Genomic DNA, 26,201 nt, shown 5'->3' with positions numbered 1-26,201 from the left:
CTTCAGATACTTGTGGAACAGTAGATTTACACACAAGTTTTTTCGACCCTCGTATTTTGGTAACCGGTCGCTGATCCTGCAGACTTTGTTCTTTTTCTCCAGGGCTCCTGAGCCGCAGAAGCCCCACGCTAAACCCCTGGATGATGTAGTGCACACCAACCACTACGACCTCGACGAGGACGAGGAGTACTACAGGAAGCAGCTCTCCTACTTTGATCGCCGCAGCTTTGACAGCAAGGCCATGGGCCAACCCAGCCCTGGCATCAACCGCTTCCATGACCTGCCAAAACCAGCTCAGTTGTCCTACCCCTACAACAGGTATCGAGACTATGGGCTGCCGAGTTTTAGACTTGAGGTCGACGCGCAGACACCTCAGTGGCTGATTAGTAACTCCAGCTGTAGAATCACAGTTATTTTTTGTCCACTGCAGGGTTGAATCTGCAGAAAAAGTCAGTCCAGCGGAGAAACGGTACGAGCCTCTGCCCCAAATCAGCCCCTCTTCTCAGTACGGGCTTCCAGCACCTGCCATCCCACCCAGCGCACTGCCCAAGCTCAGCCCCAGCGACGGTATGTCCATCCAGCCTTTTCCCTTCTGTCGAATGCATTTTAATTAAAAATAAATCTCATCTTCGCTTACGTCCACCATCGCAGAACAGAGTAGCGCCCTCTGCTGTTTATCCGGTGCTATTGCAAATATGTGCACGTTGCTTTTTGCTTCCATCTTACTTTATATTTGAAGCAAAAGTGACAAACTGCAACCTAATGAGTACTCAGACCTTTGAGATAAACAGAAATGTGGCGGCTCAGTCTGGTAGGACTTTGATGGATGATAATCTTCCTGCAGCAGAGCACTGCTAAGTCTCCACATCCTGGAGGTTTGGGGGGGGGGGGGGCTTTAATACTCTTGGTGACAGTTGATTTCCTGGGTCCAGAGTTGCACTGGGAAGAGCACGGATGAACGGACGGTTTGGCTTCTGTAACAGACCGCTTCAGCTCTGTTCCTGCATTAGTGCGGTGCCAGTAAAACGCTTTCATTTGGAAGGCTGGTTCTGGAGCGTCTCCAGCGTTCTCCCTGTAACGTGGGGACACATCGAGGCAAACGTTCCCCTCTGCGATGCGTATTTATCCTCAAGCCTCGAGTCACCTTTCTGCAAATGAAACCTGACAGCTGACTCCTGTAAAAAGGTCTGAAACGTTCATCATTTCAAAACCCGATTAAGCGAGCGTGTTTTCTGCCTGCTTCCAGCTAACTCTGTCCCGGAGCCTTTGAGTTCTCCCAACCCGAAACCGGAGCTGGCAGCTCACAGGCCGGTCAGCAGGGATGAGCCCTCAGCAGGCGGCTACCTTCCTCTGCGGGGTCTCACTGACAAATCCCCCGTCAACGGCACCGATGCACTCCCCTCCAAACCGCCGGCGGTTCCCACTAGCTACAACCGCTACGTCCCCAAGCCTTACACCAGTGCGGCGCGGCCCTTTGAGCGGAAGTTCGAGAGCCCAAAGTTCAACCACAACCTGCTGCCGAACGACACGGCGGTGAAGGCCGACCTCCTCAGTAAGCCCGGCGTGCTGAGCAACAGCGCTGGGAAGCCTCAGCTGTCCCCGCAGCCCCTGGACCACGATAGCGGCCTGGACACCTTCACGCGCACCGTGGACAACAGGCCCAAATACCAGCACAACAACGTCAACGCGGTCCCGAAGGCGATCCCCGTAAGGTACAGCCGCTTCCATCCCTGAGCACTGAATGATGGCGAAGAACATGAATCACTTCTGAGGAACGTTGTCGTTCTGCTCTCGTCCCCCAGTCCCAGCACTCTGGACGACGATGAGGAGGACGAAGGTCACACGGTGGTAGCCACCGCCCGGGGGATCTTCAATTGCAACGGAGGGGTCCTGAGCTCCATCGAGACGGGCGTCAGCATCATCATCCCTCAGGGCGCCATCCCCGAGAGCGTGGAGCAGGAGATTTACTTCAAGGTGTGCCGGGACAACAACATCCTGCCCCCCCTCGATAAGGAAAAAGGTCGGTCTCTCGGTTTGTTTTGTCGCACGCGTGCGTTTTTAAGACGGGGGGCAAATATCGGCAGGGATCAACCCAGCGACCCCTTGTGATTCAGACCAGGCGGATCATTCTGTGTGCTGGTTAATGGTTGTGTCTCCTGTGCAGGAGAAACTCTGCTAAGCCCGCTGGTGATGTGCGGCCCTCACGGACTCAAGTTCCTGAAGCCGGTGGAGCTGCGCTTACCTCACTGTGCGTCTATGACCCCTGATGGTTGGTCTTTTGCTCTAAAATCCTCCGACTCCTCGTCGGGTACGCTGTCCTCTCTCTGGCCTTTCGGGCTATGGTGATTTTGATCCGTTTTTCCATATTCCTCTCACGTTTTCTTCCCTCTGCGATCACTTACATGCCACATTAGCCGCAATAAATAACCAACCAAGCGTCGCCAGACCGCCCGAGGTTTGATGACGATCGCGTGATAATGATCATCTGTCTTATTAGCACGCGTGTTACTTTACTGTGGAGCCCATCGCTCATTAAAGGGCGATGCAGCAGAGGTCACTCCATCAAACCACATGCTTCTAATATTTGTTCCTAAGCTTTATATTGTGTATGCTAACCTTAGCATGCTAGCTGCTGCATTTTTTTGTAGTCAAAATATGAAGATAAAAACTGGCGCCGCCCCTCTGTGTTGCTCCAACGTGTTTCTAAAGGGGCGAGCTGAACGGGGGCGGTTTTGGACCAAAACCAAAACCCATTTTGTCCCACAGCTGCCACCGTAGTTTCTCTCCAGAGCGATGGAAGACGGATATCGGACCAAACTGTCCGCGTTTCATGACATCACGCTTCCAGCACTGACCATGAAACAAAGTTGCATCTAAATTAATTTATTTTTCTGTGCTGCTGATGTCCTTTGCTACTCATTCCAGATGTGCGTCTGGAACAGCCACTTGACCCGGTGTTTGTGTGTCTGTGTGTCGTCTCTTCTTTCAGGTGATCCCAAAACTTGGCAGAACAAATCTCTCCCCGGAGACCCGAACTACCTGGTGGGTGCAAACTGTGTGTCTGTGCTCATCGACCACTTCTGAAGAGGGCAACAGCTGGCCTGTTACTGAATGTGAGAAACGGAGGACCTCGGTTGCCCCTGCCCTGCTCCTTTCACTGAGGCGGGGGCACTTTGTTACATGAAGTCTGAACTTGGTACTCTGACATTGTTTACTGTATTGAAAATAATAGAAAAACACACACGTGTCCGTAAGGGGAGTTTGAAGATTTCAGCGTCTCCACGGCTGCACTCCTTTCTTTTCTTTTCTTTCTTTCTTTCTTTTTTTGGTGCTTTGACGGCTTGCAAAAAAAAAAAGATCAAAGCAAGTATTTTAAATAACCAGAAGTTGGAATGCATGACCAGCGCGACGGACTGAATAATCTCATTCTGACATTTTTCAGAGCAGTACGGAGAATTTTAAAAACCCTGTTTAATATCACAAATGGGATTTTTGCTTACTGTAAAAAAAAAAAGAAAAAAAAGTATTTTTAAAGAAAAAAAAAAAACCACCTCACAAACAACAAAGTTGGCGTATGCAAAACTTTGTGAGTTTTATTGGTCGTGCGTTTCATCCACGAAGGATCTCTGAAGACTTGAGATGTTGACTCCCGAGAGGACGTGTCAGGAAGGTGTCTCTCTCTCTCTGTCTCTCTCTCTCTCTCTCTCTTTCTGCCACTTTAAACAGATGTTTTGTAGCAACGTTCTACCATAGATGAATACACTGACTTGATTTTACAAACTCCTGCTGTCTAGAGATCTATGCATGTGCTATGACTCAGGTCCAAAAGCCTGCTAACATGAAGTTCCACGAAAACCCCATCGTACACTGCGAGCAGTGATGCCTTATCTGCATATTAACTTTTCAGTGAAACCTTGAAGACGTCAGATCCTTCAGTTGTAGCGATCGCCGGAAAAAGAAGTCGTCTCTGCATTTTCTCAAACGGTGAACTTGGATTTAGCACACAGTAATAATCGAGGCCGATTAGAAGAGTTACGCTTTCTTTTACTGCTATGCATAAGAAGTCTGAGGAAATACAAAAACAAACAAACAAACAAAAAAAAAGCTAGGAGATGTTTAAATTGTGGCTGTACATATTGCTGATATATGGCCTTGGTTCTCTGTAAATGAACTTTTGTACATCTTTGTTATTTTGTATAAAAGAGGGGGGAAAATGTTTGTTAAAAAAAGAGAAAGCGGTTACATTGGTTATGTTTGTATTCCGGTTATATACCCCTGAGCCTTGGAACTGACATAAGCAGTAATAAATCTGACTTTTCTACCCGCATACACACACACACACACACACAGACGGATACACACACATACACACACTTAAACCATTTTTAACAGTCAAATCTTTTTATTCATATTTACATAATAGAGAAGTGCTTGGTTTAAATGATTTTAAAAGATGTACTTGAGGGGTCTGCTGTGAAGAGTGGTCCCTTCCTTAATTTGTGATACTGGATGCTGTATTGTGTGCCCTGAAATGTATTTTTGTACTAATAGACAATTTATTATGGCACATCGGTACTGTTTTCTTTTGATATGATAACACTGCTTCACCAACGCTAGTTTACTCCCACCCTGGGTTTCGGATATTGTTTTTATTTATTTTTATTTTCCGTAGGTGAATAATTTTCTTCTTTTCTTCCCCCCCCTCCTCCTTGGCAACACATTTCTAAGTATACTACTGTATTAATAAATAAATTCCTTTTTAAAGTTGCTGCTTGTGGGCTAAGCAGATGTTTTCCATTCCAGCACCCCCACAGCTGGAAGGCTTCCTCTGTGGGTTGTGGAATCCAGCGTCGGTATTAAAGTGCTGTTTGTTCACAAGGACTGTTCACACTGGCAACCTTGCTCTTGAATCCAGAACCCAAATTTGATTTTCAGCGATTCACCATAATGCAAAACTTAAGTAGTATTTTTAATCACTGGTAAACGTTTAACAAATATTAGTGTCATTAAAGTGTTCCTGTTCTATATGATTTACTATTTGTGTGTACGTTTTACGACAAAAGTGAACATGTTACATTTTTACGACCTGCTTTACGTTACGTGGAAAGTTTTGCTGCGGGTATCCATGGTTACCGAGACACCGCCGGAGTGGCTGATAGATGTTTGAGTCATTTATCAAACTTTAACCTGTGATTGTCGGTAATGTGGGCGCAAATAAGAATAGAACCCTAACCCTAACATTGCTATCTTTTATCTCTCTAATCGAGAACTTTATCAGTAAAGAAAAACACCGACGCGCCTCGTGCCCGTCACTGCGACATGGTTGCGCAATCGGACATGTTGCCGGTGTGGTCGACATAAAGCAACAATGCAAATATCACCTTTTGCCCACTTTGCTCAGGGTTAAAGTCCGTGTCAAAGGTTCGCTGTCACCCACCAACCTGCTTGCGGCAGCGGATTTAATGTTTCCCGGGTTAATAATGTAGGTTAGGATTCGTCGAAACTCATGTGACAAAAGCTGCTTAACTTCTACAATATCAACCATAAGCAAAAGTCCGGGGTGGGAAAGATCAGGAGTTTATTAAAAACACAACCATGGCAGTATGACAAAGCTGTACAGCATTATGAAAAATAAAACCTGCAAAATTCACAGTAGGTGTTCGTTAAAAACATGACAGTCAATGGTAAGGTCCAGGATAGCCAATGATTAACTAGATTAACTAGCTGTTGCTCTGTAAACAAAAACGGTCGCCTGTGCGGGCGGCTAGAGTTTTATTTCCCGTGAGAGAACCGCTCTGTAGGTCTCCTGGGTCAGCGGAACATACGTCTTTTTCTCCGTGTCTAAAAAGTACAGGGGGTCCTTGATGTGAGCCGGGTCGAACCCCTCCTCCACCAGCCTCACTTTCTTCATCTTGAACGTCCCCGTCATTTCCAGGCAGGGCTGCAAAACAAAAAACACGCTGATTATTTCGACGGCCTCCGTTGTGACGCGTGTAGAGCGACTTTGTCTTTTCCTACCTGAATCCTGACGAACCGAGGCCTCGCGTACGATGGGAGATAGCTGACGACCTGCCTGTACGCGTCCAAACAGTCGAACTCTTCTCCGTCTTCCAGGACAACAGCGGCCATGCCGATCCGCCCTTCGTGGCCTGAATGATTTCAGAAGTGTGTTAATGGAAACGCAGCAGAGCTGCAGGTTTTTGGCTCCGGCTCGAGTGTTTCACCTTCCACTTTGACACCGTAGACGTTTGCCTCCAGAACACAGCGAGCCATCGTGAGAACGTCAGCAACTTCTGACGTGGCAACGTTCTCGCCTTTCCACCTGCAACAAAAACCGCCGCGGAAATTAAAGCTGGTGTGAAAACAACTTCAGCTCAAGAACAAAAACCCCCACAAAACCTCACCTGAAAGTGTCGCCGACTCGGTCTTGGAAGTAGACAAAGTTGTCATGGTCGATGCGGAGCAAATCGCCAGTGTTGAAGTACAAGTCGCCTTTTTTCAGGACGTCGCGGAGCCGCTTCTTCTCCGTCTGCTGTTGGTTTCTGGCGTACCCAACAAACGGAGACCTCTTCGTAACTTTTCCCACCAAGAGCCCCGTCTCACCTGACGAGCAGGTACATTAAAAAGGTCAGTCGAGGTCTGAATCTGACCAACAAACCAGATTAACCTCCTGTATCCTTCCGCCTGGGAAACTAGCTCACCTCTGGCTGCCTCAGTGCACAGACCCTCAGCGTTCCTGACGGGCTCCTCCTTCTCAATGTCAAACTTGATCAAAGTGTAGGGGAAGAAGAACTATAAAAGGAAAAAAATAGTCTCAAACAATGAATAAAACGGCTGATGGCCTTGATAAGTTGAATTTCACTCCTTATTTTCTGCATTCGGAGCTTTAGGATGCTAATATTCCCACAGGAGTGTTATTAAATTTGGCTTTTTGGTTTCGCCTGGACACACAGAGCAAACATCTCCTCACCCTGTGAACCACGTTGACGCGACCAACCGCCCCGACTCTGGACGTGTAGTTGATGAAGCCGATGTTTCCCTCTGTGGCGGCGTAAAGCTCCCTGACCTTGATGTCCCCGAAACGGTGGAGGAACTCGGTCCAAACGTCGGTCCGGACGCCGTTGCCGATGGCGATCCTCACTGTGTGGTTCTTTTCGTTGTCTTTCTGCAGAGCGACGCCATCTCAAAGTCAGAGCGGGGAACGATGCTCGGCTGATTCAGACGCAACCCGCCGGGACGTCCCGTTACCTTGGGCGTGTTGCAGAGGTAGCGCAGGGTTTCGCCGATGTATTGCATCACCGTCACATTGTACTTCCTGCAGTCATCCCAGAATTGAGAGGCGGAGAACTTCTTTCTCAGGAAAATGGTCATGCCTGAAACCGGCACAAACCAGGTGAGCATTTTCATTCGTGCTTCTTAAACCAGAAGTGGAGCTGTGGGATCGGACCTCTCTCGATGGCTCCAACCATCCCGATGAGGAAGCCCGCGCTGTGATAGAGAGGCAGGTTGATGTAGAAGATGTCATCTGAGGTGACTCCACACACCCCCTGGATGAAGGAAGCAGCCCAAACCCTCTCGTGGGTGACAACAGCAGCTTTGGGCAAACCTGCCATTCAAAATGAAGAAATATGGATAGAGTACGTCTGAGGTCCAGCTCCCCTGGTGGCCGCGCGTGGAACTACAGCCCGACGATTACTAAAGCCATGTTTGGAGAAGACGGCGCCCTGAACGTGGAACACTCTTCAATAACGACTGACTCTAAGGTGAGGTTTTGACTGGTACCTGTGGTGCCCGAGGTGTAGATGTACAGAGCGGTGCTCCTGATGTGGACGTTGGCTCTCAGGCTCCGCGAAAGCGGCTCGTCCGAAGCCTGCGAGATCTCGCCCCACAGGGCGTTGATGCCTGGGACCGGGCGGGCGTCCGACAACAGGTAGACGGAGATTCCCTGCTCCTGCAGCGTGGGCATGACCTCGGCCACCGCGTCCTGCAGCTCTGCAAACACAGACGGTTCAGGGGCCACAGCGGGTCACAGCGGCCCGGCGTTGCACAACGCTGCAACACACACGGGTCATGTTGCCTGGAGGCCCACTGGGAGATGAGCACATGGTCCAAACGTGTGCACGCGGAGTGGGGACATAGAGGGAAGGCGTGGAGACAGGTTTCAGAGAGTTTTAAGGGAACAAATGTCTGTGTTATTCATTATTACGGGGCTGCTTCACATCGGAATCCTGCTTATTCTAGTCTGATGCCAGGTTGAGTTCACAAATCAAAGGAATCCTCAGATTTATGAGGGATTTGGGGAGCAGCTAAACAAAATGAATCCATGTCTCAGTGGTTACTATTATTATCTGCTGGAATTTCCGTCTTATCTCCTCAGTTCAGGTCCTGACTGATGACATCGGCACCGAATGCAGGAGCAGAGCGACGCCATCCCAGAGTCCACCTGGACGTTTCCACAGATGAAGCAATCACCGATCTGACTGACCTTCGTTCCTCTTTACTCTTAGATCAGTCTGGATGGAAACGGACGTCAAACAACTCATCCAGAGCGATGAAGTGACTCCTGTGCTGGGACAGATCGCGAGGCCCGACAGCAGGAAACCGACCCGCGAAGCTTTCGGTCTCGTCGCTGCATGTTTGAGCTTGGGCGTGCAGATTGACAGGTCGTCACATGTGCTGACCCCCCGCTGGAGGAAACCCGAAGCCTCCGGCGTGAATATATTTATCACTAGATGCACATGTGGCGTTAAATCTGTTGCAATGTGTTTATTCCCATAGGCAGCATTCATGGGAAGGAGCTATAGATCACTGGAATCTGATGCTTTGGAAAGTCTGACACCGAGACTCTTAGCAGCTTTGTGGCAGGAGTGAGAGCTAAAAAGGCCCTTTGACTAAAGTTAGAAGTTTAGTGCTGCTGGTTGCCAGAACTGGGCGTTGGGCCCCTTCGGGGGATCAGATCTCCCACATTTGGGCTCGCTTATGATGGGGTGTCATCTTGAACTCATTTACGGAGGCATATTAACACGTTTGCCGGCGGTGGTCACGGTGGGTGGGCGTGGCCAGAGGGGGGAACCGCGCGGGCCGGGTCTTACCTGCGGACGTGACGATGACTTTGGCCCCGCAGCAGGAGAAGCAGTGCAGCAGCGATTTGGACCTGATGTTAAAGTTGAGCAGAGCGGCCGGGCAGCCCAGTTTGGCCAAGCCGAGCCAGGTCCACACGAAGCTGGGCTCGTTGGCCAGGAAGAGGGCGACCGTGTCCCCCTCCCTCAGCCCGGCTGCAGCCTGCAGAGCTCGGGCGACTTTGTTGCTCTGCCTGTCGACATCGCTGTAGGAATATTCCCGACCTTCGAAGAGCAGGAAGGTCTTCCTCGGATGCTTCCCCGCGGCATCCAGGAAGCAGTCCACGACGCTGTAGAACGGCTGGGTCCTCTTGTACTTGGTGAGCCTGATGCCGAACACGACGCTCCTCAGGATGTACGTGCAGTCGTCGAGGAAATGCGGGAGAAGTTTCCTGAAAAGCGCCACCAACGGAACCGCAAGTCCGACGAACACGCTGACCCAGACGTACATCTCGTGGCTAAGGGGGAGACATGTGTGACAGACGGACGGAGGTTAGAGAGTTTTGATTTTAACTGTGACAAAGTTCACCTCCGCGGATCGGGGCGGGGCTCTGGTTGGCCCCGCCCACATTCCGATAGGACAAGATGCGATTGGCTGCGAGAAAAATCGTAGGCGGGGCTCTGCGCCTGGCGCGTGGCCAAATTGGACATCCTAAAGATGCCAAAGAATAACTTTTCTTTCCAATAATAAGGCATTTCAACACAGATATTTAAATGTTTCATTTTTTTATTATTATTTATCATCAGTAAAAGTTAATTCGGTCCAGTAGGCAACGTTTTACCAGCAGCAATTGGGATGATAATAATTAGTAGTTTTAATTAAACAGGTTAAAATATTAACAGTACAAATGTAGATCCAGAAGACATGTTTAAATTTTTATTTTGCCTGATGAAACTGCGTTGAATATGTCCTGTGTCAGTGGGACGTAATCCCGGACTTTTTCATCCAGAAAGTAAAGCGGGTCCGTGATCCGATTCGGGTCAAAACCGTCGGCCACCAGCTTCATCTTCACATACTTAAAGGTGCCTGTGACGTCCAAGGAAGCCTGAAAAGCATTCACATGGCTGTCAGTGCTAACTCTGGTGTCTGATCTGGGTGGATTCTAATCTTTCAGACCTTAATCCTGATAAAACGCGGCCTCGCGTAGGTCGGCAGGAACTGCTCGACGTGTTTAAACACTCGGACAGAGTCGAAGTGTCCGTCGGTGACAGAGACGGCTGCCATTCCTGCTCTGCCCTCCTGATCTGCAAGTCAGCATTAGCAGCCTTTTACCTTCAAATAGGAGACTTTTGCAATTTCCCTGCAGGATTCAGCAGGTTCTGGTTCACAGGTTACCTGGGACGTGAACTCCGTAGACTGTGACATGTTTTATGCAGTCCAGGAACGTGAGGACGTCAGCCACCTCTGCCGTCGACACGTTCTCTCCTTTCCATCTGTGAGGAAACAAAGTTGCTTCAAATGTTCCGTCAGTTGGCCAAAACCCGACGTGCTCACCTAAAAGTGTCTCCGACTCGATCGTTGAAGTAGAAGAAGCCCTCTGAGTCGATGGTGAACAGGTCACCGGTGTTGAAGTACAAGTCTCCTTTCTTGTGGACGTTGTGCAGCTTCTTCTTCTCTGTCTGCTGCTCGTCCCTCTCGTAGCCCGAGAACGGCGCCGCTGGAGATATTTCACACACCAGGAGTCCGGGTTCACCTGAGTGAGGGTTGAACCAAAACCAGCAAGATGACTAGAGAGTTCCTCGAGTCGGCCGCTAGAGGGCGATGAAGGGTTCGTTCAAGGAAATTCATTAAATAGCCATTTTTTGCAAATTTTCCCGTTTTTTCCTTCCTCTAAATGCACCTCTGGTCGCTCTGATGCAGAAACCTGCAGAATCCCTCAAGGGCTTGTCTTGATCCACGTCGTATTTGATCAGAGAATACGGAAAATACCTCTGGAAAACATGCAAACGTGTTTAAAAAGGAAACAACTTCTGTGTGATTGTGTGAAGTGAATTGTGGGATTTTCACCCTGTGGAGGTAAAAGTCCCGGCCCACGGCTCCAATCTTTCCGCTGTAGTTCAGCAGGAAGAAATTCCCCTCTGTCGCTCCATAAAACTCCGCAATTTGAATGTTTCCGAACCTGCTGAGGAATTCCCTCCAAACCTCGGGCCTCATCCCGTTTCCAAGTGCGAATCTCACTCTGTGGCTTCGATCGTTGAACTTCTGTCGGGGAGGAAGCGGCATTTTAACGGGACGTTGAAGATCCGCCACGATGCTGCGACGCGTCGCGCACACCTGCGGCGTGTTGCACAGGTAGCGCATGATTTCCCCGATGTACTGGATGATGGTGACGTTATATTTCCTGCAGTCGTCCCAGAACTGGGAGGCTGAAAACTTGCTCCGCAGCACGATGGTGAAACCTGCACACGACACAAGGGTGACCTTTTGACCTTCAACGGGAGGAGATGGATGGACGTCTGAGCTAAAATGAGCGAACCGCTCTCGATGGCTGAGGTGCAACCCAAAAAGCCGGCGCTGTGATAGAGGGGGAGGGTGAGGTAAAGCACATCTTTGGACGTCACGCCTATGAAGGAGAAGAGCAAAGACAGGCCCTGGACCTTGGCGTGAGTGATGGCCGCAGCTTTGGGCAAACCTGTAGAGGAGAAGAGAGAGTTGAACACAGCAGCGGGGGCACAGGTACCGTCACTGAAGCGCCCACCTGTGGTTCCTGATGTGTATATGTAGACCGCTGTGCTCCCCGGGGTCACGCTGGACCTCAGCTCCCTGGGCACGGGCTCGCCGGAGGCCCGTCTCATCTTGTCGTTGAAGGTGTCCACGTGTGACGTTTTGCATCTGTCGGCCAGGATGTAAACGTGCACCTGCTGCTCCAGCAGGGTGGGCAGGACCTCCTCCACAGCGTCCAGCAGCTCTGCCAGTAAATAAGTCGTAAAAAGTCACCAACAGCGATTTAAACGCTGGTGCTGTCAGAGCTGGAGGAAGGGAAGGGGCACGTTTGGGGAAGAGGACTTGGCCTTTAGGACAGGTCATCGTGTCTTTTCCCCTTGCAAATGCACCGCGTGTCCACTAGAGGGCACCAGGGGTCACATTAATGCAGCTTATCTCCTGATTCTGGAACACAGACCACAGAAGCACGCTTTGTCCTACACGGAAGGGCAAAGGTCACATCAGCCTTAATGTACCACACATCCTTGAGTCGGGAGAAATGCAGCGTTGTTGATTTTATACATTAAAACCGTTAGAAACACACAGGACAGGCAGGCGTCAGGTGTACCTTCATCTGCCACCAGAGTCTTGGCTCCGCAGCGGCTGAAGCAGTGCAGCAGCGACTTGGACCTGACGTTGTGGTTGAGAAACGCCACCGGGCAGCCGATCTTCAGCAGCCCCAACCACAGAAACAGGAAGATGGGCTTATTCCCCAGGAACAGCGCCACCGTGTCGCCCTGTTTAACGCGGCCGCTCTGCAGGAAGACCCTGGCCGCCTTGCTGCTGAGCTCCTCGGCGTCCCCGTAGGTGTAGCTCTCATCTTTGAAGCGGATGAACAGCTTGTGCGGCTGCGTCTCGACCACCTCCAGGAAGCGGTCCAGGATGAGATAATTACGCCTAAATCGCTCCTCGATCTGGCGCTGCGCTTTCAACCTGCAGCGCACGTGTCGGACGTCCTGAACAAAGTGAGGGTGGCGGGAAAAAAGCAGGAGGAGAAGCAGCAGAGCCGCCACCACGATCCAGACCAGCATGTTTTCGTGTGGGGAACTCAATGTGAATGATTCAACAGGCCTTTTAAGGGGGGGTGGGGGGGGTGCAGCCTGGCCACCCAGAGTCTGTTAAACATTCTTTTTGGCCTTATCTGCATCGAACCCCCGTCTGGTCCGCAGCCACTCGGGAGCCGTCACATTACCTTTAATTCAAAGCTGCCACTCTAAACTGGGCTTTCTGATGAGATGTAGAGAAAGTGGGTTTATAACGAGATTTATAAAAAGTGTCGATGTGCGTTCAAAACCAAGAAGTGCTCTCTCCACGATCATGTAAAAAACTATTTATTAAAATAATCACACATGTATAAACACATTTACATTTTATGCTCAGCATAAGTCGTCACTTTAAAAACATGGGATCCGGGAGACAAACATCCCCTTTAGCCCAGTCAGAACGCTGCCAGCGTGGTCACCAGTACGTTAGCGTCAGACCTTTGATCCAACTGTGAAAGGTGCTGTTTTTGTATCAGACGATGCTAAAAGCTGATATTTAACAGAAGCACCGAAACCTCAGCGTCAAACAGAACAATCTTGAATCTGACTTTGAAGGTTGGGTTAGTGAAGGTTTGTTATTACTGTAAAGATTTACATAAATGTCCATTCCTACTGTTAAAGTTTGCCACGCTTTAGTTAAATATTTAGCTGTAACTTCCCCCTTCTGTTAGGTTTAAGTTAAGCAGATCTGCCAGCGTCAATGTCAGAACAAATTTGCCAGTTTAAACTGCTTTTAAACTGTTAAAAAAGGCACCGTTTGGTGAATTAGCGTGAGGGAGTTCATTTCTGGAGGTAGAAGGGACTCGCAAAGCCACTGTCCTGGTGCTGCCTCAGCTCGGAGAACAGCGGCCCCGAGCTCCCTTCCTGCCGCCTCTCTGCCTCGGAGCCCGGCGTGGGCTCCCGGCGTGCAGCCGCCTTCCTCTGCACGCGGGGGCTCTTCTGGGCAATGTCATTGTAGAGCGTCATGTCAGAGAAATCCGGACTGAGGCGGCCGAACTCCTCCGTGTCACAAAGGGAAAATGGCGCCGCGGGTTCCTCCTTCCTGCGCGGCGGCCTGGAAGGACCCGTGTCAGAGTCGCTGCTGGTCAAGCTCCAGCTGGCCCCTTTCTCATCTCTGACGGGAGCTTCTTGGCCCAGGAAGGGCGAGTTCTTGTCCGCCCCCCCTCGCTTCCCCGGACAGAGCGACGGAGATGCCCTCTGCTCCGCCTGCTTGCACTGGAAGCGTGTCTGAGCGGGATCCGGAGCACAATTTCCAGATCCAGTGGGAGGTTTAGTCCTGTGCTGGGACAGGAGAGGCGTTGGGGGGGGGTTCTGCTCCGGCTGGTCGGTCGGCGCCGGCAGGTTCAACACGGGGCAGCCACCTGTGGGCGGTCACAGTCGTCAGTAAGGTGGCAGCTACACGAACGTCCAGACACATCAAGCCCACTCACTCTGGAAACGGGGGATCTTTCCCGGTTTTCCCTTGACCGGTGTCTCCAGGACTTTCGCCATGGCCGCCAGTTTGCTGGCAGCGCTCATTATTTTCTTTTCAGCCCTGCTGGACAGGAAGATGATGACAATCAGCCTAAAACGCAGCCGTCAGGCGTGTTCAGAAGACAATCCAAGCGTCTTGCCCCGTGCTCTTTCCCCCGTCCTCCAGTAACTCCTGCAGACAGCTCAGGTAATAGTGGCGCATCGTTCTGGCCGTGTCTCGCCGCTCCCGCTGCAGCTCCGCCTGGATCACCTCGGCCGCTCGCTCCCGACTCTCCTGGAGGTGAAGCATCACGTCTCCTGCCACACAGAGCAAAGCTGAGCCGCGCCGTGCCAACAGGCGATTCGTTTGAAAAACCCACCGACCTCTGATCTTCTCCACGGTGGATAAATACTGCTGCTTCATCTCTTCCAGGCCTTCCTGCATCTTCTGCTGCTCAGAGCTCCTGCAAGGGGAAAACCCAGATGTTGGTTTCGTATTTTCCACAGTAAACTACTGGAGCGATTAAAGTTGGACATGTTTGCACAGACTCGGCGGTCTCGGTGGCGCGCTTGGCTTCTTCCAGCTGCTGCAGATGTTGCACCCTCGTCATCTGAAGGCTGCTCTCATGCTCATCTGTAACGACCAGGGTCACCATCAGCAGATGTGCAGGGGGCCGTGCATCTGCTACGGCGCCGGTAAATACCCTTCAGTCTCTGCACGGCGCTTTTGTGCTCTTGAACGCAGTGCTGAAGCTGACGACAGGCTTTCTCCAAGTGTCTCTGGAGCTCTTGGTTTTTCCTCTGCAGCTTCCCAACCATCTCCGGACACTCTTTCCTACACCGTGGAGGCTCCTTCCTCTGGGACAGGGAGTCTGGAGACGAGGAACACACGCAGCGGTCAGTCAACCCTCTCTGGACAATCGTATCACGAACAGGATGAGAATGAGGATCATACTCTGCACTTTAGAGAGCTCCAGCTCGTAGTGCTGCTGCGTCTCCTTTAAGACCCGACCGAGTCTGTCCTCACTAATCTGGAGGGGCAGAAAAATCAGAAGTTACATGTGTTGATGGAGCCTTGATAACGTCAGATGCCCTTTAACCGTCTGGAGCAGCGTCCGCCGTCCTGATTGATTAACAGCTGAATAAACAACTGTGCAGAGCAGAGATGAACGAGGAGGAACTCACTCTTCTCCATCCCTCCTTGGCCTGAGACACCGCAGCGTTGACGATGTCTCGGCAGGACGTCTTGATGAAACGTGTTATGGTGTCTTCGGTCCCACCGTTTGTCCCGACGTCCCCGACGTCCTGCTGCTCAGGTTTAGGATCCATTTTGAGCTGCGCTTGGACGTCCGCCAGAGCTGCCTGAAGCTCTGCGAGCATTTCGCCTCTGGTCCGTCCTCTCTGGGTCTCTTCCTTGGCGGAACTCTCACGTCTCCACTCTTCCTCTCGGCTCTCCAGAGTCTGCTGCAGCCTGGCCTCCATCTGCAGGAGCATCTCCTTCTGTTGTGAAGCGGCGTCCTCTCTGGCCTGCTGCAGAACCTGCTCCAGCGCTCGGCGCTGCTCCAGCAGTTTGCCCTGGTGAGCCTGTTCCATGCGAGCCCGAACGGCAGCGAGTTCCTGCTGCTTGTCCCGGTTCCAGGTGGCTCTGGCACCGGCCAGCTCGGCCTGCATCAGGGCCGCCTGCTCCTGTCTCACTTGCTCCAGCTGAGTTTGGAGATCTGCCACCTCCTCCTGGAGCTGTTCCATCCTCTGAGTCCCAGAACTCTGCTCCTCCAGCTGCTCCTTCTGCTTCTCTGCTTCACTCAGGCTCTGCATGATACACACAAATTAGAATACGCCATTAAAAAGGGGGTCATCTGACAAAAGTAACCTCCAACTAAAATAACTGACCCGCTGTTCTGCGAGTTCTTTATGCCCTTGTTCCCATTTTTCCTTCTCTCTTTGGAGTGAGGCTTGATATTCTGGTAAGGAAGTCAGATCCTGGATCCAGCGATTATATGCTCGAGTTACTGCACCTTCAACCTGAAATACAGACACGTTTGTGTCCCTCCTGCAGCCAGAACCCAGAGGAGAGCAGAAGCCACCGGAGAAGTCTCTTACCTGTTTGGCCATGTCCTCCAGGTTTTTCTTGTGCAGCTGCCTCTGCGTTTGTCTCCTGGCTTCTTCCACAGCTTTGTGTTTGACCTTGTCGGCTTCCAGGAGCAGCTGCTGTTTCTGGGCTCTGAGCCTGATGTCCAGCTCCTCCACGGGAACCGTCCCCCTGCTGGCCTCAGGCTCAGCTGCCTGACAGGTTGCCTCAGCGGTCTCTCTGCATTTTTCCCTCCTCACCTCCTCCAGCCTCTGCTCCCAGGTCTTCTCCATCTGTGCAGGAACAGAGATGTGTTCATGCACCAGTTAAAATTCAAAGAAATGAGCAGTGCTAAAGCTACCCACTTTCAGCTGCTCCTCCCTCCACGCAGCCTTTGCCAGGGCGACCTGAGCCTTCACCTGCAGCTGCACCTCCGTCTCCTTCTCTTTGCACCAGAGAGATTTCATCTGGTTCAGCGAGGCTTGATGCTGAGCCTCCAGCGCTGCTCGCAGCTTCTCCATAGCGATGACGCCCTCCTCTCTAATCTTTTGCTTGGAATGAGTTCAAAAACCAGATCAACCCCAGTCTTCACAATCACTTAATAACTACCAAATGCTGATGCCCAAAGAGCTTTTTAATCGTATTTGCAGGGTTTGTTGACATTGAACAGACACTTCTCAGACTCCTACCTCCTTTTCTTTCACCAATTTCTCCTCCTGCTGCTCTCTGGCGCGTACGCGCTCTTCAAGCGCATCCTTCTCCCTGCACACAGATAGGTAACACTCTTGCACAGCCAAGAGCTTGTCGTTGGCCTCAGACAACTCTGTCCTGTGAAGAGGTGACCACGCTGTCACACATGAGCGTTCTAGGAACCAGAAAGTCTCCAGTAGCCGGGAAAGAGGACTGACTGTAGCTGCTGGACCTGCTGCTGGTGCTGCGCCGCCAGCTGCTCCACCTGGGTGTCGTGTTGAAGCATGAGCTCCGCCCTGACCCGGCTCACCACGTCATCTCTGTGCTGTTGGTTGATTCGTTCGGCCCTTCAGGAAGAAACAGGCATGTTCATTTAAACGAATAGTCCTGTAAGCGTCAGTATTAGAATTCCATGTGTCACCTGAGAGATGCCTCCTGCTTCTCTTGGTCCAGTTCCTGGATCATCTCCCTCATCTTGGTGCAAAGCTCCAAGTTCGTAGATTTCAACTTCTCCTCGCTCTGTTTCAGCTCCTTATTATTCTTTTCCAGCAACTACAGTTTTCAGACATGATCGATCTTTAAAAGAATTGTAAGTAATAACATAATCGCAATGACAACAACAAGCCACAAACCTCCAGTTGTTCCTGCAGACGTCTTTGGTCTTCTTGTAACCTGAGGAGCTCTTTCTTGGACTCTCCGGATGCTTCTGGATTTTTTAGCTGGCTGGATTCTTGGACCTGCCAATAAACACGCACATCTGTTTAAATCTGAATCCCAGCTCTGACTATCGCCCAGAATAAAAGCTCAGGCTGTGAGCTCACCGTAGCGCTGAGCTTGGCTTCATCCATCTGGCTCTGCAGCTCATTCACTCGACCCCGACAGAGCCGGAGCTCCTCGTGCAGCTGGCTGATCTTCTGCCTCTTCCCCTTCAGACTCCCCAGGCAGCGCTGCATCTCCACTCTGAGCAGCCGCAGACCTTCATCTTTAGGCATCTTGGAGTCCGACAGATGAGCCACAGCCTTTCTGTTCCACACAAGGAGGAAGGCTTTTTTTAGATGGCCATAAAGTAAAGAATATTACGGTATATAAAGAGTAAAGGGAAAAGCGACTAATGATGTACCCGTGAAGGCCATTTTTCCTCTTTGCTTTCTTTAATCCTAAATCCACACAGGATTCAGACAGGTGGTTCTCCCACTCTTCGCTCTGGTCTAATCCAATGACACCGTATCTCACAGCGTTTTCATACAGATTGATCTGCTCCTTTAAATCAGCGAGGTCCTCCTTTAAAAATCCAGAAAAATGAAAGTTCAGATATCTTAACTCAATGGTGTTGTCACCTTTGGGGCAGGAGAGGAATAATTACCTGTAAATCTTTGTTCATATTTTCACTCAGCGCCTTTGCAGCCTCAGCCTGCTGCACTTTAATTTGCAGCTGGGTGGTCTCCTGCACCGAGCCTGGACACAAAGAGGAGGGAGGAGAAGCGTTGGTGTGCGGGAGACGCCACCGCAACACTGTAGAGTACAGGTGAACATCACCCACTGGTCTGAAGCAGCTTGGCGCACTGCTGCTGACTCTCCTCCAGACGCTGAGCAAGGCCGTTGACGACTCGCGCCCTCTCGAGCTGCTCTTCTTCTCTCTGCCGTTCCGAGCGCTGCAGCTGCTCTCTTAAGCTCTGAGCGACATCAATCTGGAGCCAACAATTGGGAAAATCAGTCCAACAAACCTGCAGGCTAATCTGTGGAAAGATTATTGATTCTTAATGCAAACCAAGACAGCAAATCTACAAACCTGCTCATTGAGGCCCTGACAAGTCGAGTCCACTTTCTGGTGAAGTCTCAACAGCGCAGCGGCGTGCTGCTCCTTCGTGACGGCGAGGTCTCGATCGTGCTGCTCCCGCGCTTTGGACAGCGTGTCTGAGCGACAGAGCTCCACCACCTGCTGCTTCAGGCTGTCCACTGCTGCCTCCGCCGCCCTCAGCTTCTTCACGCTCTGCAGACAGAAAAAAGGTTACCAACCTCTGCCGGTGAAACTTACAGCAAATTAACAGCCAACATTTGTGCAAACAGTCACATCAAGGTGTGAAAATAATCTGATAATTTGCTGGGAGAACTATCGAGCCGCCCGTCAGAGCGGAACACACCTCCTGGTCTCTGCCAGTCAGGACATTAACTTGCTGCTCCAAGGAATTCAACCGGCTTTGCAGCTGAACCTCTCTCTGCTTCGCCTCTTCAATCAGTCGGTTTGAGTCCTTTAGACTCGCTTTGAGGCCATCTTTCTCATCTGTGCACAGTATAAAAAAAATGCGGTGAACCCACACACTGCACATCCAGTAGAACCAGTAGGACTCACTGGTTTAAGCACAACTTTTCAGTAGAGTGCTGAAGAGAGTAGCCCTTCATATATGTGACCACAAGGGGGCGTGGTTGCGACTTAAGTGAAAATTCTCATCAGCCAGTGCACGTTAGTGCATGTAGCAATAAACAATGACCACAGTCAGAGCAGACAGTAAAAACCTCTTTCAAAGTCAGCGTAGATCCATTTTTGGGGGGGAAACGTTCCTCTTACCTTTGACAATCGCATGCTGATGTTCAACGTATCTCATGTTTCGCCGCGAATCCTCCAGTTTTCTTTCCAAATCTTCAATTTGCCGCTGATGAGCTTTGTTAAGAATCTGCAGCTGTGCCAGCTGTTCCCCAGCAGCAGTTTCTGAGACGCAAAAGAGATTTCAACCAGTCTTAAAAGCATGTTAAAAGCTTTTATAATTCTATACTTTTATCTTTATTATTCTCATGCATTTGGAGTCATTTAGCCAGTGTTGCCGTCGCTGTCCTCATGAACATTTAATTGACTAAGTCAAGATCCTCAAACTCACGCTGAGTCGATTCCAGAAATTCTCTCTGGAGCTGCTCGAGCTGAGCATCCTGGCGCGTCGCCTGCACGTTGAACATCGGCGGCTGGCGGACGTGACGGTGGGGGTTGTAGGTGGCCTTGTACGGATCCAAAGCCCCGTCTCCTGGTCCAGACTTTAAGCCCTAAAGATTAAATTATTGCATCAACGTGCTCGTAAACTTAAAAATGTCAGAGTCAGAGTGGCAGATTAGCGTGAGAGAAACGTTTGAACCAGCAATAAGGGTGCACGCGACCCGTTTCATATACCTGAAAAGGATTTCTGGGATCGTTCCCCTGGTTTTGGTCGTGTCCTCGTCCTTCCCCGTTGTACATCGCAGCGTTATTGTTGCCTTGAGGGAACGTTTGAGACGCGTATTCGTCTGTGGAAAACTCATTGGTCTCGGCACCAACACTGGTGTAGGAATACTCTCCCGGGTTGAACTGGTGGTCATGTGGCGTCTGGCTCCATGTTTGAGGCTGGACCTGATGTCTGGTGAGTTGAACACCCCCAGTCTCATAAGGGGACCCATCAGGGGAGTGGTTGTCATAGTCACCTTCATACTAATTCAAGAGAATTAATGTCATTAGGGAAAATGAAAATCCATTCGGATCAATCTGTTCACTTAAAGAGTCGGACCTGTGGTTGTGAATCTGACCTCGGATCAGCTGACCGCCGTGGAGTCCGTGTGGACTGTGGGCTGCATGGCAACACAGTCATGTAGCAGGTGTTTATGGCCGTCTTTTACACATCCAGTGTTCTACAAATAGCAGACAGTCAACATAGTTACCTGGCGGTGGTGTTTTTATTGCTGCAGGTGGAGTAGTCCAGCTCCGGGGAGGAGTCTCGGCTGTCCTCCAGCATGTCATCGGGCAGGTCCGTCAGCAGCTTCTGCAGCTACAGAAAACACGTGGAAGTGAGTCGGGGGGGTTGCTGCGTAACTGCTGAGGAGCCACCCGAGGAGAAAAACACGGCACGGCGAAGCACACAGCGACAGCCTTTATCAGGGGCTTTCCAGAAATCAGAAATAAAACAAAACACGAGATGTGCGAAAGCCTCGGGTGGTTTATTTCATTGTTTCCAATGAAAGCTACTCTTAGATTCAGGCGTGGATCAAGTAAGATGGCGTATAATCATCATATTTAAGAACTGTCCTTTATCAGCAATCATTTGTTACTAATCCTTATGGGAAAATATCTTCTTTTAAACAACAAAATCAAATACAAACTGACCAATAAACATTTTCTGCCATAAAGAAGTGGCTCTTGGCGACAAAAGCAACCAAGGAAACTCTCCTGTGTGTCAGTAGCAGATTCTAAAAGCTGCCATGTGTTCCAGAACAAGCAGCAGAACTTACTTCACACAAGGACCGTTGAATATGCCTCAAATCCTCCACAGTGTCCTCAACCAAAGGACCCATGTTATTCCCTCTTCACATTGAACAGAGCTTGAAGACCTCTAAATTAAAGAGTGAAGCCACATGATAACCTCCCGGTCTAATCTCTCTGCAGGACGACCTTCTGGGTGAAACATCCAAAGCGTGCCTGGCATGTTGTTAGCTCCCCGTCGTATCGCTTGTGTTCCGCACCCACAGAACGCCATTGTTTAGACAAAATATATACCCACGTTAACTGGGGCAGAAACATTCCAATTACTGGTGCCAAGTAATTTCCAGTTGACAAACTTCTATATAATGCAACAAAACAACATCCAGGTCAGAAAAAGTACAGCTCCAAAGAGCAGATCCTCCAAATGTGCAGCCACAGATCGTTTATGTGTATTTGGATTCTGTCTGTGAATAATGAGCAAGTCAGTAACCTAAATAAGAGGAGAGAAATCACGGGGCAGGGCCAGTTTCAGTGTGACACACCTGGGAGGCCTTTCCCTTCAGCCAGTAATAACTCAGGCCAAAGGCACAACACAGGAGGCGTGCAAACAGTTCAGGGCTGTATAGTAGTAAAAAATAGATTAAATGACTCAAACCTCCAGAGATTTTTACCACCGTTTTTGGGGGACCCGTTTCAATTCCAGAGCAGCAGTGTACCATGGTCACAATTACAAACCCACCGTGCAAATCGTTTTTTTCTTTCTTTTTATACAGCAAGCGTGACCTCAATGGTTTTACTGTTCGAACTTAAGGGCAAACGTATACCTCCTGCTCTCTTGCATAGTCTTCCTGGTCATACTCTTCCTCGTCATGCTGGGTCTGAAGAGCAGCACTGTCGAAATCAATAGACATGATGCAGCGTCTGGTGATCAGCGGTGGAGTTTTCTGCAGAGACCTGATGAAAACACAAGAAAATCAAACTGATGCTAGCGCAGGCCGGGGGGTGTCCGTGCTAGCTGCACTTCCCGTTAGCAGAAAGTTCGCTGCTGCACACGTTTGACACGATTAAGGCAGATATGGCATCTGCTTACCTGTCTCCGAGGGTCCAGTTGGCATTTCGTGTCGTTGTGTCTAGCTTAATTCTTTATTAAAGCGTAATTACCTGCTAGCAAACACCACTGTTTACATTGCAAATAACTGCAATCCAGCTAACTGGAGGTGCCGGCACTAGCCTGGCATAAAAGGAGGAATCTAGAACCAACTTATCGGAACTCACCGATTATTTATATCTGTCAGATAACTATAAGCTCAACGCAAAAGTACGTAGCAATTGTTACGCAGCAGTCTTTGTCGAAGGCTAACATGGGCTAGCTTGTTTCGCGTCCTCTTTAAGAATCCACGGTCTCGCCCACTTTAAAAACTCGCGCGCACTAACAGCGCCAAGCTCAGTGTTCATGACACGTTCCTAAACGCCGCCTATATTAAAATGTATGTCTTATGTCAGTAGAGTCAATGCGAACTCGTGGAAAGCTAGTAATCTTAAATCAAATCAATATACACAAATACGCATAATTAAGCACTTTTACAAGTCTATGCAGTTGTGGGGCAGAACAGAAGTAATAATTTAGCTACGCCCCCACAATGACCTGAGTCTCCTGGAATTGTGGGAATTGTAGTTTTCTTCTCTTATAATTCCCGGAAGCTGTACAGATATTACGATATTTTGAAACATATTTAAACAGCTGTTTTTGTTGTTTTTTTAAAATCACGTAATACGCCAAATTAGGCCACAATTACCACCCTATTACTCACAAATGTGCTGAATGAAAAAAAACGATGACGTGTTCGTAACCTGCTCTGCGCTCATTGGCTCAACTACCTATAAGCACTTCCGTACTTTTCCATCGCTAACTCAACTTCTGTGTTTATGTTATATCACCTAGATACTCGATCTTGTCAGCTAAATACCACCATTGCATCGCCATCATTGCAAACAGTTGTGAGTTCAAACTGCAACGTTTGAGAGCTGAGTTTGTGTGAAGACATCCCAGTCCAGCGGTTCACTATCTGGGATCTTCCGACAGTCAGGTGACCAGGATTCCTCTTTTCAGCTGTAAATACATTTATTTTTTGGTAAAATGGCTACAAACCCTCCAAAAGTAAAGACCGTGTTCAGCGGCAATGAAAGGTAAGCGCGAAATAGACGATTTAAATGATTTGATTGATGAGTCGAGAAGAGGGACCAAACTTTGTCTTGCGCTCATTTTCCCTTGACAGGTTATTGAACCTGAAAAACACCTTTGAGTCCAAGTTTGGAGAATCTCCTCAATTCTATGCATACGCACCTGGAAGGGTGAATCTAATAGGTAACCTGTTTCCAACTCAGCAAACCAGACTTGTTGAGAACAAATTCTGCTTGAGTGACAGCCTGTATGATACTATTTCCTACTGAGCTTTATTCCTGCATCTCTCTTCATGCATGCGATTTAGAATTTCTCTTTCACGTTTCCCAGGAGAGCACATCGACTACTGCGGCTACTCCGTCCTGCCGATGGCCATCGAGCAAAATATCCTTGCTGCAGTCTCAGTGAACCGTTCGGGAACAATCACACTGGCCAACATTAACCCTCAGTACAGGTGAGAGCTGGTCCATGATAGTGTCACGTCTGACGTGTTTATGAATTTATTTATTTTTTTGGCAGGGATTTCACATTGTCTTGTTCGGAGGAAATCGCCATCGACAGAGAGAATCCAAAATGGCATTATTATTTTCTGTGTGGACTTAAGGGTATCCAGGTAAGAGAGTCACACTGTACATTGGGAAGTATCCAGTCTCCGCAGCGAGTGTCTGATGTGTTTATTTCTGTGTAACAGGAGGAATTTGGCCTGGCTCGTTTAGCAGGGATGTCGTGTCTCGTAGATGGAACCATTCCTCCCAGCTCGGGTCTGTCCAGCTCCAGCGCTTTAGTTTGTTGTGCTGGGCTGGTAACAATGGAGGCAAATCAAAAGTCCCTCTCCAAGGTAAAAGTTTGTAGTCAGGAAGCTCATAAAGGTTTTTATTCTTTACATGGGCACCCAACATTTTCCAGCACCCTAATCTTGCTGCTGCCAGTGTCTGTTAATGCTCCAAGTCTTCAGTGAGAAAAACCTGAAACTTGGGGGCTGCTTGAAAATAAACACCCTGCATAGCTGATCTCTTAATGTTATGTTCCATCTGATGCCCTCTAGGTGGCGCTGGCTGAACTCTGTGCCAAGTGTGAGCGCTACATTGGCACAGAGGGAGGAGGCATGGACCAGTCCATTTCCTTCCTGGCAGAGAGAGGAAAAGTATGCCTGCTGGGACCAGTCAGGCGGGGCCAGCTGACCCTCCAGGGGTCGATCTGTCTTACAACCCTCCTTTTGATACAGGAAATAAGACATTTTATTGTATGTTTCTGACAGGCAAAGCTGATCGAGTTCAAGCCCCTGAGAGCCACCGACGTCAAGCTTCCCGACGGGGCCGTGTTTGTGATCTCAAACTGCTGCGTGGAGATGAACAAAGCTGCAACTTCTCACTTCAACATCCGTGTGGTCGAATGCCGAATTGCTGCAAAGGTTGGCCGATACCATCCAGTTGGTCTCCACGTGGTTCTACCGAAATGGCTTTAACCGTGTGACTCCTGGTTGGACTCAGATGCTGGCCCGAGCTCGTGGTCTGGACTCCAGCGGGTTGTTGAAGCTGGCCCAGGTACAGACCGAGCTGAAGGCCTCCTTGGAGGAGATGCTGGCTCTGGTGGACGAGGTGCTGCACCCTGAGGAGTACAGCCGAGAGGAAATATGCCAGGCCCTGGACGTCACCTCCGAGCAGTTCTCCACGGAGGTGCTGAGCTCCAACACACAGCACGGTGAGGGGCAATACTGAACATGAGTCTCTGCTGACCTGTATCTCTGTAAATTCTGAAGATATTTGCTGTGGGCACCAGGTTCTGCACAGGTTTACATAGATGCTTTTTTCAGTGACACATTTTAAACTGCACCAACGAGCCAAACACGTGTACGGCGAAGCTGCGCGGGTGCTGCGCTTTCAATGCGTCTGTAGCTCCGAGGGTGCCGACTCAATACAGACACTGGGAGAGCTGATGAATCAGAGCCACGTGAGCTGCAGAGACCTGTACGAGTGCAGCTGCCCTCAACTGGATCAACTGGTGGACGTTTGCCTGTGAGTGCGCATTTGACTGTCGTCGAATGATAACTTTACTTCCCCCAGTTTGTGCTTAGTTAGCGCGTCTCTGCTGTATATTCAGGGATAGAGTCACATTTCGTAACCACTGACTTCAAAACGTCAGCAAACGAGTCCGAGACGGCGCCCCCTAGTGGAACAAAGATGAATAACGGCCCAGGTTTTAACTGCGTGAGACTGGGGTGAATATGCAGTAACATGTCATTTCCCTGCTCCGTTTGCAGGAAGTCTGGGGCCGTAGGCTCCCGACTGACAGGAGCCGGCTGGGGGGGTTGTGCCGTCTCGATGGTTCCCAGTGAGAAGGTGGACACTTTCTTGCAGGCAGTGAGGGAGTCCTATTTCCTTCCCGATCCACGCAGGGCAGCCATGGAAGGTTTGAGTCTCTTTGTGTCAAAGCCCGGCGGGGGGGCAGCCATTCTCCTTGAGGAGTGAGCAACATCATCCTCATCTATACATGCAGCTATCATCCAGGATAAAATGGACTGCGGTGGCCAATTAAACATTTATATTTGGGGGAAAAAGGGATTTACTGGAGATGAAACATCACTGTTTGATTACAGTGGAATATAAGGCTCAGAACTTCAGTACCAGAGGTGCATTACTTTTTACAAAAGCGAGTATGTTTGTACAATCATGAATGTTGTGGTTTTGGTAATAAATTATCTGGCTCAACAACAAACAGGTTTTAGCC

At 49.8% G+C, this 26,201-nt stretch overlaps 5 protein-coding genes across 22 annotated transcripts in view; 2 read left to right on the top strand and 3 right to left on the bottom strand.

Moving 5' to 3' along the window:
* The window catches only part of tjp1b (tight junction protein 1b), a 33,083-nt gene extending 28,316 nt beyond the window's left edge, over positions 1–4,767 (top strand). For 7 of the 11 annotated variants that reach the window (XM_029841933.1, XM_029841932.1, XM_029841935.1 and 4 more), the window contains 6 exons: positions 103–318; positions 431–567; positions 1,247–1,712; positions 1,803–2,020; positions 2,165–2,308; positions 2,990–4,767. In XM_029841933.1, the coding sequence (XP_029697793.1) occupies positions 103–318; positions 431–567; positions 1,247–1,712; positions 1,803–2,020; positions 2,165–2,308; positions 2,990–3,084 (1,276 nt within the window). In that variant the 3' untranslated portion in view covers positions 3,085–4,767. The remainder of the gene's footprint in view (positions 1–102; positions 319–430; positions 568–1,246; positions 1,713–1,802; positions 2,021–2,164; positions 2,309–2,989) is intronic. The other 4 variants (XM_029841942.1, XM_029841937.1, XM_029841941.1 and 1 more) reach the window with 2 other exon arrangements.
* A 787-nt stretch (positions 4,768–5,554) lies between these two features.
* slc27a2 (solute carrier family 27 member 2) lies at positions 5,555–9,631 on the bottom strand. The gene is made up of 10 exons (XM_003967710.3): positions 9,093–9,631; positions 7,783–7,992; positions 7,448–7,606; positions 7,249–7,373; positions 6,971–7,165; positions 6,702–6,792; positions 6,405–6,603; positions 6,225–6,322; positions 6,019–6,149; positions 5,555–5,941 (listed from the first exon to the last, which is right to left on the bottom strand). The coding sequence occupies exons 1-10, from the start codon at positions 9,568–9,570 to the stop codon at positions 5,765–5,767; spliced, it is 1,863 nt and encodes a 620-aa protein (XP_003967759.2). The 5' UTR covers positions 9,571–9,631; the 3' UTR covers positions 5,555–5,764.
* galk2 (galactokinase 2) lies at positions 9,474–26,187 on the top strand. 3 transcript variants are annotated; one of them, XM_029841748.1, is made up of 13 exons: positions 9,481–9,611; positions 20,596–20,691; positions 20,782–20,880; positions 23,235–23,479; positions 23,569–23,657; positions 23,805–23,928; positions 23,994–24,087; positions 24,166–24,312; positions 24,520–24,618; positions 24,733–24,885; positions 24,965–25,175; positions 25,288–25,489; positions 25,735–26,187. In XM_029841748.1, exons 4-13 carry the CDS (start codon positions 23,430–23,432, stop codon positions 25,940–25,942), a joined length of 1,377 nt encoding a protein of 458 aa, XP_029697608.1. In that variant the 5' UTR covers positions 9,481–9,611; positions 20,596–20,691; positions 20,782–20,880; positions 23,235–23,429; the 3' UTR covers positions 25,943–26,187. The 3 variants fall into 3 exon arrangements, with proteins under 3 accessions (XP_029697607.1, XP_029697608.1, XP_003967762.2); XM_029841747.1 differs by lacking the exon at positions 20,596–20,691 and having other exon boundaries at positions 9,474–9,611; XM_003967713.3 differs by lacking the exons at positions 20,596–20,691; positions 20,782–20,880 and having other exon boundaries at positions 9,490–9,611.
* On the bottom strand, positions 9,829–12,889 carry LOC101066715 (very long-chain acyl-CoA synthetase-like). 2 transcript variants are annotated; one of them, XM_003967712.3, is made up of 10 exons: positions 12,392–12,884; positions 11,819–12,028; positions 11,597–11,752; positions 11,395–11,519; positions 11,128–11,322; positions 10,961–11,051; positions 10,615–10,813; positions 10,456–10,553; positions 10,237–10,364; positions 9,829–10,165 (listed from the first exon to the last, which is right to left on the bottom strand). In XM_003967712.3, the coding sequence occupies exons 1-10, from the start codon at positions 12,852–12,854 to the stop codon at positions 9,989–9,991; spliced, it is 1,842 nt and encodes a 613-aa protein (XP_003967761.2). In that variant the 5' UTR covers positions 12,855–12,884; the 3' UTR covers positions 9,829–9,988. The 2 variants fall into 2 exon arrangements, with proteins under 2 accessions (XP_003967761.2, XP_029697598.1); XM_029841738.1 differs by lacking the exon at positions 9,829–10,165 and having other exon boundaries at positions 10,615–10,871; positions 10,961–11,322; positions 12,392–12,889.
* On the bottom strand, positions 13,145–22,920 carry cep152 (centrosomal protein 152). Of its 5 annotated transcripts, XM_011607647.2 has the most exons (28): positions 22,383–22,918; positions 22,117–22,246; positions 20,755–20,861; positions 20,604–20,664; positions 20,234–20,527; positions 19,950–20,109; positions 19,643–19,783; positions 19,218–19,357; positions 18,866–19,066; positions 18,617–18,764; positions 18,440–18,531; positions 18,197–18,357; positions 17,898–18,099; positions 17,709–17,813; positions 17,498–17,628; positions 17,295–17,423; positions 17,076–17,214; positions 16,752–16,937; positions 16,419–16,679; positions 16,209–16,340; positions 15,504–16,127; positions 15,274–15,349; positions 15,023–15,190; positions 14,868–14,952; positions 14,703–14,782; positions 14,480–14,636; positions 14,297–14,400; positions 13,145–14,227 (listed from the first exon to the last, which is right to left on the bottom strand). In XM_011607647.2, the coding sequence occupies exons 2-28, from the start codon at positions 22,201–22,203 to the stop codon at positions 13,647–13,649; spliced, it is 4,752 nt and encodes a 1,583-aa protein (XP_011605949.2). In that variant the 5' UTR covers positions 22,204–22,246; positions 22,383–22,918; the 3' UTR covers positions 13,145–13,646. The 5 variants fall into 5 exon arrangements, with proteins under 5 accessions (XP_011605949.2, XP_029697568.1, XP_029697566.1 ...); XM_029841708.1 differs by having other exon boundaries at positions 14,480–14,782; positions 16,806–16,937; positions 22,383–22,920; XM_029841706.1 differs by having other exon boundaries at positions 14,480–14,782; positions 16,752–16,931; positions 22,383–22,920.
* Positions 26,188–26,201: the final 14 nt, after the last annotated feature.

The sequence above is a fragment of the Takifugu rubripes genome, chromosome 9, assembly GCF_901000725.2.
Source record: "Takifugu rubripes chromosome 9, fTakRub1.2, whole genome shotgun sequence".
Lineage (NCBI taxonomy): Eukaryota > Metazoa > Chordata > Actinopteri > Tetraodontiformes > Tetraodontidae > Takifugu > Takifugu rubripes.
Note: the sequence above shows the minus strand (reverse complement) of the source record. Positions and strands in the feature narration are given on the sequence as shown.

Coding starts and splice junctions, on each gene's coding strand:
- galk2 (XM_029841747.1), top strand. CDS start 23,430: ATGGCTACAAACCCTCCAAAAGTAAAGACCGTGTTCAGCGGCAATGAA. Junction 23,658..23,804: donor TGGAAGGGTGAATCTAATAG/GTAACCTGTTTC, acceptor CACGTTTCCCAG/GAGAGCACATCGACTACTGC. Junction 24,886..24,964: donor AATGCCGAATTGCTGCAAAG/GTTGGCCGATAC, acceptor GGTTGGACTCAG/ATGCTGGCCCGAGCTCGTGG.
- slc27a2 (XM_003967710.3), bottom strand. CDS start 9,570: ATGTACGTCTGGGTCAGCGTGTTCGTCGGACTTGCGGTTCCGTTGGTG. Junction 7,993..9,092: donor AGTCATCGTCACGTCCGCAG/GTAAGACCCGGC, acceptor CTGTGTTTGCAG/AGCTGCAGGACGCGGTGGCC. Junction 7,607..7,782: donor CTACACCTCGGGCACCACAG/GTACCAGTCAAA, acceptor TTTGAATGGCAG/GTTTGCCCAAAGCTGCTGTT.
- LOC101066715 (XM_003967712.3), bottom strand. CDS start 12,854: ATGCTGGTCTGGATCGTGGTGGCGGCTCTGCTGCTTCTCCTCCTGCTT. Junction 11,323..11,394: donor ACCTGTGCAACACGCCGCAG/GTGTGCGCGACG, acceptor CCTCCCCGACAG/AAGTTCAACGATCGAAGCCA. Junction 10,554..10,614: donor CGAGTCGGAGACACTTTTAG/GTGAGCACGTCG, acceptor GTTTCCTCACAG/ATGGAAAGGAGAGAACGTGT.
- cep152 (XM_029841705.1), bottom strand. CDS start 22,203: ATGTCTATTGATTTCGACAGTGCTGCTCTTCAGACCCAGCATGACGAG. Junction 19,358..19,642: donor TCAGCATGCGATTGTCAAAG/GTAAGAGGAACG, acceptor TACTGTGCACAG/ATGAGAAAGATGGCCTCAAA. Junction 17,629..17,708: donor GTCTGCAGGAACAACTGGAG/GTTTGTGGCTTG, acceptor TGAAAACTGTAG/TTGCTGGAAAAGAATAATAA.